This window comes from Colobus angolensis, unplaced genomic scaffold (assembly GCF_000951035.1).
Source record: "Colobus angolensis palliatus isolate OR3802 unplaced genomic scaffold, Cang.pa_1.0 Scaffold232, whole genome shotgun sequence".
NCBI lineage: Eukaryota > Metazoa > Chordata > Mammalia > Primates > Cercopithecidae > Colobus > Colobus angolensis.
This window is the reverse complement of record NW_012115511.1, coordinates 4,401,275-4,414,259: the sequence shown is the minus strand read 5'-3', so window position 1 is coordinate 4,414,259 and position 12,985 is coordinate 4,401,275. Positions and strand designations below refer to the sequence as shown.

The 12,985-nt window shown below is 41.0% G+C and overlaps 1 protein-coding gene across 3 annotated transcripts in view; it reads right to left on the bottom strand.

Annotated features, from left to right (window-relative positions):
* Positions 1-1,935: 1,935 nt before the first annotated feature.
* The window catches only part of AMPH (amphiphysin), a 248,808-nt gene continuing 237,758 nt past the window's right edge, over positions 1,936-12,985 (bottom strand). For all 3 annotated transcript variants that reach the window (XM_011944511.1, XM_011944512.1, XM_011944514.1), the window contains 4 exons: positions 12,262-12,471; positions 10,007-10,276; positions 8,072-8,173; positions 1,936-3,169 (listed from right to left, as the gene is read on the bottom strand). In XM_011944511.1, coding sequence (XP_011799901.1) covers positions 3,062-3,169; positions 8,072-8,173; positions 10,007-10,276; positions 12,262-12,471 — 690 coding nt within the window. In that variant the 3' untranslated portion in view covers positions 1,936-3,061. The remainder of the gene's footprint in view (positions 3,170-8,071; positions 8,174-10,006; positions 10,277-12,261; positions 12,472-12,985) is intronic.

Genomic DNA, 12,985 nt, shown 5'->3' with positions numbered 1-12,985 from the left:
TGGGAGGGTGATCACAAGGTCAAGAGATTGAGACCATCCTGGCCAACATGGTGAAACCCCATCTCTACTAAAAATACAAAAATTAGCTGGGTATGGTGGCACGTGCCTGTAGTCCCAGCTATTTGGGAGGCTAAGGCAGGAGAATTGCTTGAACCCAGGGGGCAGAGGTTGCAGTAAGCTGAGATCGTTCTACTGCACTCCAGTCTGGTGCAGAGCGAGACTCTATCTCAAAAAGAAAAAAAAAAAATTCAAATTGCCAGGCAACTTTACTTTGCAATTATATACATCACACAGGTTTAAATGAGTGACTGTCGTGTTGGTAAGAATGCCAGGTAGGTGTATGTGTAATAAGAACTACTGGCTTTCTTTCCAAACAGTTCTGACTCATAACTATTTGAAGGTCTGCATGCCATTGGGTTTCTAAGAGGAATCTTAAATCCTGGAAAGGAAGCTCGGAAAGGACCAAGGCCTGGTTCAATGCCATTTGGGATCAATGAGCTACAAACTCACCATTATATGACTGGGTGATGTGCCTAGGATGGGTTGGTGGTATGAGAACTTGAACAGAATAACTAAGAAAGGGAAGTGGAAAGAACTTCACACTAGTAACCCCAGAAAGTCCTTGAAACTAACATTCCCTAGAAAATCCACTGAAATGGAAAACAATGTTCACTCCACATTCAAGGACATTTCTGGGGAATGCCACCACCCCACGCCCATCCCCTCCATCTCCTATGTTTTCAATGCATTAGGAATTCTTGGATTTTGGCAATTCCGGAAACAAACAAACAAACAAACAAACAAAATCTGATGACTCTTATTTAGTGTAAAAAAGTCCAAAGGCATTTTGAAAAACAGGACTAAATAGCTAATTAAAACCATGTCATTTCAGAAGAACTTGTTTCATTCATCCAGGAACATTCATCTAGGGCTACAGTTATCTAGGCCATGTCCTGGCCAACAGTACACTGTGAGCAGCCACTGTGGGCAGGAGGGTGAAAGGAATTTAAAAACAATTGATCACATCTTCTGCTCCAGGAGATGTGGCAAGGAAATTATCTTTGCAGAACATTAGGTGCATTTTATTATGAGAGCTAATTTTTCAGTCTTGGCTTTTAACATCCTGTGTGCGCTCTAATGTCAGGAGCGGCTTTCTATGATGAATCTTACATGGCTGCCTTCCACTTGCTGAATTATCAGTCACGCTCCTGGGAGTGACATTTGCTTTTCTTGCACTAGAATAGCATTCGTGATGACCCAGCCTCGCTGTAAATTAGCCCCTGGAAAAATCTTGGCTCAAAAACAGTTATTTCCCTATTCACACTTCAAACAACAAAGTCAGTAATACGCCAGGAAGATTCAAACCGTGAATCAGGAATACACACCAAATCTAAAAGTCTAATACATTCTTGATCAGCCCACGTTGTATAAAGAAGTATATTAGCAGAAAAGAGTCCAAATCAATTAAAAGGCTTCCGGGTTAATAATTCTCTTCTGGAAATAATGGCCAAGTGAATTCACTTTCCTATTCCATCTGATATCATTTTTACGTACCTACGAACATAAACATGCCAGAAAGAAAAGTGACCAGAAAATGAAGCTGGTGTGAGAAGAAATTGCTGATTATGAAGGTCGTAAGATTATCAGTGATTCACGCACTGGGAGTCCACAGCCGGCACCTTTAAGGGCTCTCCATTGGCAGCTGTTATTGGTGCTGCAGTAATTGCTGGATGTCAGGGAACACCGAGTGACCAGCAATGACTGGAATGAAGGAAGTGGGGAGGTGAGGTGGGGGGCGTGGAGTGCATCCTAGTGGAAGAACAAGCATATTTCTGCACAAATAACAACTCCAATATCAACTGTTTCAAGCAGAGTATCCGACTGGAACAAAACAAAATTTAAAAAAAAGAAAAAAAAAAAAAGACTCATCAAAAGGAATTAGGGTAATCGTTGGAGATTACCAAAGGTTTATTTGGAATGACACAGCACTGAAAACATAATTGTTACAGATGATTTGTGGATACAGCATACACCATCTATTTTACTTTAGAACAATTTGTGAAGGTGCGTTGCATAAATAGAAAGAGGTGGAAATAGAGAGGAGCTGTTTTTATAGTGTTCTTTTGGGGGTGGATGAATATGCTCCATCTTTCCACCCAATCTCATAAAGGCAGAAGAGAAGACTACTTAGCTGCCCATCCCAGCTAGCTTACCTCCAGCCACAGCGGCTGGACAGCTAGATAAATCGGGCCCTGCCTTCTGTGAGGGGGCCTCAGTGTGGTCATGCTATCTGTCATCTCATCCTGAAAACTGCACAGTACAAACACAGATACTGTTGACTGTTTTGGCAATGGGATGGCTGGTTTTGCCATGAGGCAAAACTGCGACTGTAATGCCAGTCAGAATAAGAGCAATGCATGTATCAGTGACGCTTGAGAGGCAAGGAGTTACAATGGAAAGGAAAGAAAGCAACTATGCATACGTAGCCTTCTGCATACACATAGATCCAGGAGTCATGGGAACTAGCTTGCGTGACTGTGTGTCCACATATATATACATATAGATGTGTCGGAAAATAACGTTGAGAACTTTTGCAGCAGTTTAGTTTTAAACACAGTAAACCTGAAAGGGAGCGAGAGCACGTGCTCACACCTGGGCAGGGGAATAAGATAATCTTGTACCACAGGATAATTCATCACATCTTCTGCAGGGCAGCCATTCAATACCATACACCTGATGCAGAGAAATAAAAGTCTGATCTGGAGAAAGCTACTTTAGAATTGGTGGGAGGGGATCAAGTACAAGAGTCCACAGCTTGGACAAAGCACAAACAAACCTGTTATTGACAACATGGGAACGAGTGAGGATTTTTTCCTTAATTTACTTTTCTTTCTCTTAACGTTTCTTTTTTGCACACATACGCCATTGATACATCTTCCCGAGGTTCGTCTGGCATCAGTCCGTAAATCATTAAGAGCATAATAGCAAAAGTGAATTCTTCAGGTTTTCATGAAGGTTTAAAAACCCAGTAACTGAGCTCGTTCTTGCAATACTTGTTGCCCTAATCCAAGCGTCGGGTGAAGTTCTCCGGAAAGAGGCCTTTGTAGGTGGCAAGGTCTCTGTACTGAAGCCAGTCTGATTCCTTCACTCCCACCAGCCAGCCTGCATCCTGAAAGACAATGACAGGACTTTCAGGGTCCAGCAAACTACTGGAAAATTCACACTGCCACAATTAATTAATAATGTGTTACATTAGTGTTGTGGTTCTGCACCAGGATGTCACATTACAGGTAAAGTGCTGTGCCATGATCAATGGGAAGGCCTATCCCAAATAAGTTGTTAGTTAAAAAAGAAAAAACAAAAAAGAAAAAGAAGAAGCAGGAATAAACGTTTTCAATGACTTATTGACTGTATAAAGTATAGTTAATTGACAATTAATATTAACATTATGACTGTACGAAGCATAGTTAACTGACATCAACTGGATTATAATATGAGTTCTTAAAGAGGAGAAAAGGATTACAATTACAACTAGTGCAAAGATAGGAATACCACGTGAAAGCATTTCATGCACAAGAGCATGACCTGTTCTGGGGTCACAGTGTAAAAAAGGTTTTAGGTTCCTCGGGTTAGAATGGAGTACTGATGAGACCATGGAACGTCTTATATTTCATCCCAAGCCACTTGCTTATAAGAAAGAACTCTGACCCCCAGCTCATATCCTATAACCCCAATAAACTACCTATGTAAGGCTTATCAAATACTAAAAGCTAGATGTGTGTTGCCTGATATTACTATTTTGGTTTTTATAATACCTAATTTTTCAAGTTTATATAAACTACAAATCAGTTGGATGTCATGGCATTCTTGCTGGAAGCACCCCTATATCCTTTATACATTATTCCTCATAGACATTTGTCTGTCATATAGAAGTGCCATCACAAAAATGGAACATTTTGCCCCAGAAAGGGTAGAGAACTCATCCATGTATGGTCATGCAGAATGGCAGACGATACTTAAAACTGAGAAACAGAGGCTGTGGTCTGCCCTTGGCTTCCTGAAGATAAGCAGAGTCTAGCTGGAAAAGCTGTGTTGAAAGAAACAGCAGGAAACGAGACCACAGGAAGTTCAAGGAGTGGGAAATGACTATCCTTATTATGTTAACCAGTGCAGAAAAGAAATTCCACTTCAGATGAGGGATGGCCAGGTTTAGTCTGAACCAACCCCCAACATAGTTCAAGTACATCAGATAAAATTAGACCTCAAAAATTAAATGAAGAAGCTGAATTCATTCCCTTTTGATATAATCTGAGACTATAAATTGATGCTGCCATATAGACAAGAAATATCAGTATTTAGACAGCCCAATTTTTGAAGGCAGGAAAAAAACCGCTGGAGAAAAAATGACTCAATAAAATAACTGATAATATCCTAGCTGATGAGGAAAAGTGCCCTCTTTAAAATTATGATGTCATATATGTGAAGGACAAAGCTATACTTAAAATAAAAGATGATAGCTAAATATTTTCTGAACCTCTAGAAAGCATATAAAAGGTCATTTTTTCCCCCACAAGTGTCTATATTTGACTTTATTTACAGTGAGTGGAAAATCTAATGGAGCCAAGTAGAGTTAAGCACTTAAAAATTGTTTCAATAAAGAAAACAAGTAAAGGACTACACAAACCCACAATCAAGATATATTCCAACACATATATTCTGAAAGACAACTTGTAAAGAATATTAGCCAACATCAATCTTTAGCTGAGGAAAATATAAAAAATTAAATATTAACTGCTTAAAATATGTGGTAGAAAAAGATTTCCAGTTTTGGTAATGGCAGAATAGCTTGTATTAGACAAATCCTTCTGGAGAGAATAATTAACAACACTGGAGTAACTATATATCTCTAAATATCTATATATACATATATGCAACTATTTATACATAAAAACAATGCTTGGTTATATAACATATAAAGTATAAATTTATATATAATGGGATGGGTATAAATAATGGGTACACCTATTTGAAGATGCTGGAAATGACCAAAAGCAAGCAGAAATTACAGGGTATTTGACCCTTGAAAGTAGAGAACTGCACAGAGTGAGATCTATACTGATACAGCTTTTCCCCTGAGGATTATCCTCACTCAGTGTGATGTGGGGCATTCAGATCATAGAGTGTAAGGCTGTCAGAGAAGCTGTACACTCAGGGGGTATTATCTTGAAAAGAAAGGAGCCACTGGGGGATAGGTATCCTAATATATGTGGATAAATTGCCTTGAAGTCCTGGGCTGACCCCTAAGCTGTGCAGGCATAAAGGGTACAGACCCACCCTAACAAAGTATAAAACCAACTCCCATCAATTCAAGGGAATTATTCAGTCATTTATATGTCTGCTAAAACAAAAATAAGGAATTTTCAGATACAGAAAACAGAGTCAGACTCTTTATCATGTGTGGTCTGCCTACTGTGGCTAGTATCAATTAAAAAATTACTAGACATGGAAAAAAACAGGAAAATATGACCCAAAGATTAAAAATCAAACAATAGAAATATGCCCCGAGATGGCCCAGCTGTTGGAATTTGCAGTAAGAAATTTAAGGTAGCTATTATAAATTTGTTCAAGTATATAAATTGAGAGACAGTGATAATGAAAGAATGTAAGTGGGAAATCTCAGCCAAGAAATGGAAACCATATGAAAGAACAATATGGAAATGAAGAATTCTAAGACTCTAATATCTGAGATGAAAAAGTCACTGGATAAACTTAACTACAAATGCAAAGTAGAAGAAGAAACAGTCACAGTACTTGAAGGCAGATCAATAGAAATTATCTAACCTGACTACCAGAGAGAAACAGTCAAAGAAAAAGAACAGCATCTTAGCCCTCAAGATGTCCAACATAAGTATAATTAGAAACCCAGAGAAAAAAGAACAAAGAGAATTAGTCAGAAAAAAAATTAAAGATAAAAAGCAAATATAGTGAAAAACATTAGGCTACAAGTTTAAGGAGCTCAGTGATTTTCAAGTATGAAGACCATTAAAAAAAAAAAAAGAAAAAAAAACAACAACCCTACCCAAACACAATATATTCAAACTGATGAAAATGAAAGATACAGAGAAATTTATTAAAAGTAGTCAGGGAAAGTCACTTTGCATACAGAGAAGCAATATTAAACAAATGACAGTTGATTTCTAAATACAAACAATAGAGACCAGAAAACAAAGACACATGTTTAAAGAGTTGAAAGAAAAAAAAAGTGAACTCAGATTTCTTACTTAGTGAAAGTATCATTAAAAATTAAGAAGAATAAAGACATTTTCAGATAAACAGAAGCCAAGAAGATTTGCTGCCAGCAGACTAGCACTGCAGAAATAGCTAGAAAGTTCTTTAAGGAGAAAGGAAATTAAGACCAGATGGAAACTTGGACTTATAGGAAAGAATGAAGACCTGGAAATGATAAACATGATGGCAAATATAAAAAAACTACCTTTTTTTTCTTTTATTTCTTTACAAAATAACTTCTGGTTAATACAGACAAAAATCCCATTATAAATGGGATTTTTAATATCTTTGAGATGTGTGATGCTGACACTTTTTCTTGATATTGGTAATTTATGCTTTGTGACTTTTCTTTCTTGAGTCTTTCTAAGGTTTTAACAATTTTGTTAATCTTCTCAAAAACCTACTTTTGGCTTTATCAATGTTGTCTGTTATGTCCTTTATTGCATTCATTTGTGAATTTATTTTGATTATTTCCTTCCTTCTATGCATTTTCTATTTAATTTCTATTTAATGATCATTATGAAATATTTTTTTAACTCACACTATGATTTCTTTGACCTAGGGGTTATTTAGAAATGTATTTTAAAATTTTTAAATCTTTGGGGGCTTTTAAAGATACATTATTGTTATTAATTTTTTTTTTTTTGAGATGGGGTCTTGCTCTGTTGCCCAGGCTGGAGTGCAGTGGTGTGATCATGGCTCACTGCAGCCTTGAATTCCTGGGCTGAAGCGATCCTCCCATGTCAGCTTTTTGAGTAGCTGGGACTACAGGTGTACACTGCTGCACCCTGCTAATTAAAAAAAAAAAAATTTGTAGAGATGAGGTCTTGCTATGTTGACCAGGCTGGTCTGGAACTCCTGGCCTCAAGTGATCCTTCTGCCTTGGCCTTCCAAAGTCCTGGGATTACAGGCATGAGCCACCCTGCTCAGCAGATTATTGTTATATAAATTTCAAATCTAATTTTATTGTGGTAGAGACTGTTTGATCCAGCACCTGATGTATCTTGGTAAGTGTATTGTCAAAAGAAAGAACAAAATGTTGAACATGTTAAGTCTTAACCTCAAAGGCAGTGATGCTTGACTTTATTTTTTAAGGGGAGAGCTCATGAATCTCTTTGAGAATAATATGGAAGTTAGAGCTTTCCTCTCCAGAAAAATATGTTTACAGATACATTTACTTGTGTTGCATACCATTTCAAGGGTTCACACATTTTATGAACGAGAACAAGATGGGAGTTCTCAGTACCTTACATCAGACGACTCTTTTAGGAGGTGATATTTTTAAAGAATCTCTTTAAATTGAGGTATAATTTAAATACTGTATAATGCAGAGATGGTTAGGTATATAGTTCAATGAGTTTGGACAAATACATGCAGATATCCCTCTCAAGATATAAAGCATTTCCATCACTCCAGAGGGTTCCCCAGTTTCTTTCCTAATCAATATCCACACACCCAGAGGCAACCACTTTTGAAGGGGTCTTTTAGTTCACATTCATAGTGTCTGCATTTCCTGAAGACAGGTGTTACAGAGACAGCATTCCCAGAAAGTGGTTACAAGATTAAGAAATGGTCAACTGTTTGTATTACATAAAAGAAGAATGCAACAGCATCCCAAAAGGGTGTCCTAGAAACCTGGTTAATGATCTAGGCTGTCACAAGCCCTTAAGCTCTTTTTAGATGGCTTGTAGCATCTCAGAAAATAGAAACATCTTTAGGAAGTGATTGTGTCCTCAGAAAAAAATCAATGTAGCCCAAAGCATTGTCCAATCTTATCTTTTACCTGATCAGCTTCTGAATCAGAGGGAACCACCAGCACCACATCACCCCTTTGTAAGGTAAGTTCATCAGAATTTGCTGCCTCAAAATCATGCAGTGTTTCCACCTGCAGAAGATAAGAAGAATACACAAAAATCAATTTCTCAGCCAGATTATAAGCAGACACTCTTACAAGCACTCTCTAAGCTGGATGAAAAGATGAAGATGTTTGCCATATCCCAAGGAAGAAGAAGGCCTCTAAAGCCAGAAGGGAAGTCCTATTCTCTGATATGAGGCCATTCATATGTATATTTATTAATAGTAATGCAATGCCCTCTACAACAGGGAAAAGTACTATATTAATCACATTTTAATTCATCTTATTTTTGTTAGAGATTTGCATTTTATTATCACTGCTTCTTTATTACTGTTTGTTGTTTAACTGGAACCAAAAATGTCTAAAGCTCCTCTAACCCCAGCTTCTGTCAAATAATAATCAGGAAAACCACCACTTGCAGGTTATACAGTAATTACTACTAAATAAAACTCTGTGATCAATTTCCGTGTAAATGTATTTCCTTCCTTCCCTATCCTGCCTTAAATACAATGGCAACCAGTTTCTTTTCCTTTCCCATTTTGAAAAAGATTTCCTTCAAATTTTATTATAGGAAAATATTTTAAAGCAGAAGAAATAACATAATGAACCCCCATGCATCCGTCACCCAGTCTGAATCACTCTACTGTCATGGCTGATTTAATTTTCCACCTTTCCCTCAACTCCACCCCGAGAGTAAACATCGGCTTTTAAAGTGTGTATTTTGCCATTGAGCGTATTCATAGAATCATAAACTGTCAGAGTCGGAAATGGATTATGTTATCCCTAAATTAATTTCTCTGATGGGAGAACCCAGAGGGAGGATCTATAGGGGTGCCTTAGCTTGTTCTACAGTTAGTGAGGAGGACAGAATGGGCCCAGCAAGCTCTGGCTGTGCTTGGCACAAGGCTTCTTGGACTCCTCGTGCTCCAATTAAAACAGAACCTGGCATGAAACAACCCCCTATCTACAGGTTTAATTTTTTCTCCAAATTAATTCATTCATAAATCCATTATAGCCGACCCTGTCCCCACAAGAGGTAGCAAGGTAGTAGTTACTTTCTAGTGGAGACAAAGACACACACACACACAGACACACACACACACACACACACGCAGAGACACAGAGAGAGAAAATGATATGACATTTTACACTTGAGAAGAAAAAGAGCTGAATTTTGAAATGTAAAATCAAATTTAAAAACGTAAAATTCCTTTTCAGATTTGATTAGGAAACACCTGAGGCAGGAAACACTTGGGTTAGGCCAGTGTTTTCAGGTATTTACTGTTTTTCGGTAAGAACGCTTTGGTTTATGAAGGCTCTAAGCAGCCTGTCTGAGCAAAACCTTCTTCCCATTAACTTAGGCACCTTTTTTTTCCTGTCTTTTGGTGCAAGTTGATTCATATATGAATCCATTAATCTACAAAATATTTATGGGTTTCCTACTCTGTGTCATGCACCCTACAAGGTGCCAGAGTTGACTGAAGGATTGCTGCCCGACTCCCAGCGGGTATAGCCCAGTCAGGAGCTGTTGGTGATTCCAAGGCCTGGTCTGAGCCAGGCTCCACAGATTCACAGGCACCTGGGGGAGTAGAGAAGAGGGAGGGCTGGAAGAGACTCTCCCATTCATTACCCAGAGGCGTACTGTTTGCCCTGTGGTGAACTTCCCTTTAGTTGTTCTTTGTTAAAATATGAAAATCTATTACTGTAGTCCTGGCTTGTCCAAGTGATGTTGTGGTGAAGGGAAAGCAGTTCAGAGAAATAATAATTGCAAAAAGTAAAAGTAAAAACTGGAAAGCCAAAGGCTTGAGCAAAAGGGACTCAAAGCAAAAAAAGGACAAATGAGACTTAAAAAAATAAGAATACCTTGTAGAGAAAGCCAGGAGGCAATTCCTGAGAGGCCTCCCTTACAGATGCTAGCTGGTCAGCAGTCCCCACGGCTGGTGCAGAAGGCATTGGCTGAGGGTCCTGCAGGGCCTTCTGCTCCGTAGCCAGCTCTGGCGTCTCGCTGGTGGGGCCCAGAGGAGCCATGTCCTCGGTGGTCTCCTCGGGCTCTGCACCTATAATTATTTCATGTTCTCCCTCCTCTTCATGGTTGGAGGCAGGCTCTATGACCACTGAAGGGATGACCTTCTCCTGGGGGAAGAAAGCCCGTGGCAGTGCCCATCAGGGCCTGGAAAACAGAACCTCCTCGTCCTGCACAACCTGCCTCAGCCCCCAGCCCAAAGCTGGGGCTGCCACTTCCATACTTCCCCATCAGCCAGAGTCAGGCTCCAGGTCTTCTGCTGTGCCACACAGCCTCCTTCTGTTCCTCCTGAGGCCTAAACCCTTAGTGGAATTAACTTCTGGATCCTTGAATAGCCAGGCAGTTTGGTAAGCATGAGGTTTCCATGGGAACTGGGAGGAGGCATAGGGGATGGGAGACTGAGTCTTGAAGGGTGAGGGGGTGAGGGGTGAGGGAAACCATCCTGAGAGGGGATTGCAGGAGTCAGTGCAGGCCGGCCTGGTTCTTTTTTTTTTTGAGATGGAATCTCGCTCTGCCACCCAGGCTGGAGTGCAGTGGCGCAATCTCGGCTCACTGCAAAGTCTGCCTCCCAGGTTCACACCATTCTCCTGCCTCAGCCTCCCAAGTAGCTGGGACTACAGGCGCCCGCCACCACGCCCGGCTAATTTTTTGTATTTTTAGTAGAGACGGGGTTTCACCATGTTAGTCAGGATGGTCTCGATCTCCTGACCTCGTGATCCGCCCGCTTCGGCCTCCCAAAGTGCTGGGATTACAGGCGTGAGCTGCCGCGCCCGGCCCCGCAGGCCGGCCTGGTTCTTGTCCCACGGAGCCCTAACTCTTGCCGCTGCAGTTCATCTCCTGTGAGCCCCTTCCTCCCCTCCTCCAGTCCCAAGAGGCCCTCAGTGCCTGAACCATGCTTGCTGGTGAAGATCCACCCGGGGTTTGGAGATCATCCACCAGTCCTTGGCTTGTGATTATCATTCCAGCCCCCCACTGCTGTGGCCGCTGCAGGGACCACACCTCCCACAATCCACTCCAGGTACTCTAGTGTCTGAACCAAAGGATTAGGACCACGCTTTCATTTGTTTAACAAAGATGAGCATGGAGGGGAATTTCATCAGCAGAACAGGAGTCTTTCTATATTCCCTCTGCTATCAGAGGACTGGAACACTAACATTCATCAACTTAGAGAGATAATACCGTCTTTCCACTAGTACAACAATATACACAAAACACTCTGGGAACTGTGATGAGAAAATCTAAGGGGAAAAAGGAATATTCTTTTAAGTTCCTTCTCCCATAACACTGTTATCTGCCTCAGCCCCCAGCCCAAAAAGGGATAATGAAAGGGATAATTCAGTTTCAAGTTTTAAGTAACCCTGGAGAAATTTTTGAAAATTTATTGGGAGTAAAATCATCAGAAGAAAACAATACATACCATTAAGCCCCCTCTTAACATTGCCTTCTAGAATACAGAAGAACCAGACAGTGGAGGCAGGCCCTGGGGTTGGAGGCCCTTGCAGTGGTAGAGTATATGGCTTTGGGGCCTCTCAATGCTATCTGAGGCAGTGCCGAGGAGGGCCCGCTTCAGCCTCACGCACAGACCTAATGGCCCAGTCCCTTTGTTTCCCTTCTCAAAGTACCACACAGTGGTGGGCTCTTGGTGAAAGGGGCTTGATGGTGAATTTGGGATACTCTGATGATGATAATAACCACCAAACAGTAATAAGAATAATAAGATCGAAATACTATTGAGTTCTCCCTGGGCTAAGTGCTCACTTCACCACATTCTCCTTCTCCCGGCTCCATTCTCATCCTTCTCACTGTCGTGCTTCATTCCTTTCTCCATGTCACCCCAGAGCTCCCCCTTCCCCTTTCCATGCTTAGGCCCAGTCAGCCACAGGCCCTGAGGGCCTGTATGCAACATTGTGATGCTGATACTGAGCAGCTGGGATTACTCTTTCTGAGAATCTGATAATAATGTTGTTTGGTGGAGTCACAAAATTGCTACAAACCTATTATACATACAAAGAGTTATCACCATGGACCAACCAACAGAGCACCCAGCCCACACCACCTCCCAGGAGCTCCCCTGGCTGCGACATGGAACACTCACCTGAGGCACTGTTGCTTCCAGCTCCTCTGCTTCAGCTTGGGCACTCTCTGCACCCTCAGTGGTTTCAGTTCCAATTTTGGCCTCCTCTAAACTTACTCCTTCCCCAGCAGGGAGAGTGGCCTTCTCTGCTTCTGCTTCCTCTCCTGGGGCCCCCTCAGCTGCTGACACCAAGGTTCCAACAGCTGCATCAGCATCAGCTCCAGGTATGATCTGCAGGGCAGAATCCAACAGGCCACGTCTGCATCTCCATGGGCCTCCGCCAGGAGTCAAACTCAAGCCTATTTCTAATCTCCCCCCTGTGGAGGCTATTCAGATTTGGAACATTCTTGGCACTCCCAGGATTTAGGTACAGCAGAGTCTGCCATGTATTCATCAACACTCTGACTTCTCTTCTGCTGAGCTCCCAACAATTCTACACTCCTTAGCTTTCCTTGCTGTCAGGTGTGGCAAATGGGATTTGAATGGAAGTGGCATATACTATTCCAGAAACACGGCTTTTAAGGTGTGGGTGGTCCTCTCCACAAGCTATTTCCATTTTATTGGCTAGAAGCAACAAATGAGGCCTTAAGGGAATAAAAGAAATATAATTGAATCTCGAGACCTTAAACTCACCATGCCAAAGGAAAGCTAAGCTTGGGAACAGAGTCACACGAAAACAACCTTCCTTTCATTCTCAAACACAGAGCTGTAATTTCACATGCTTCCTTCATCTTATGTAACATGC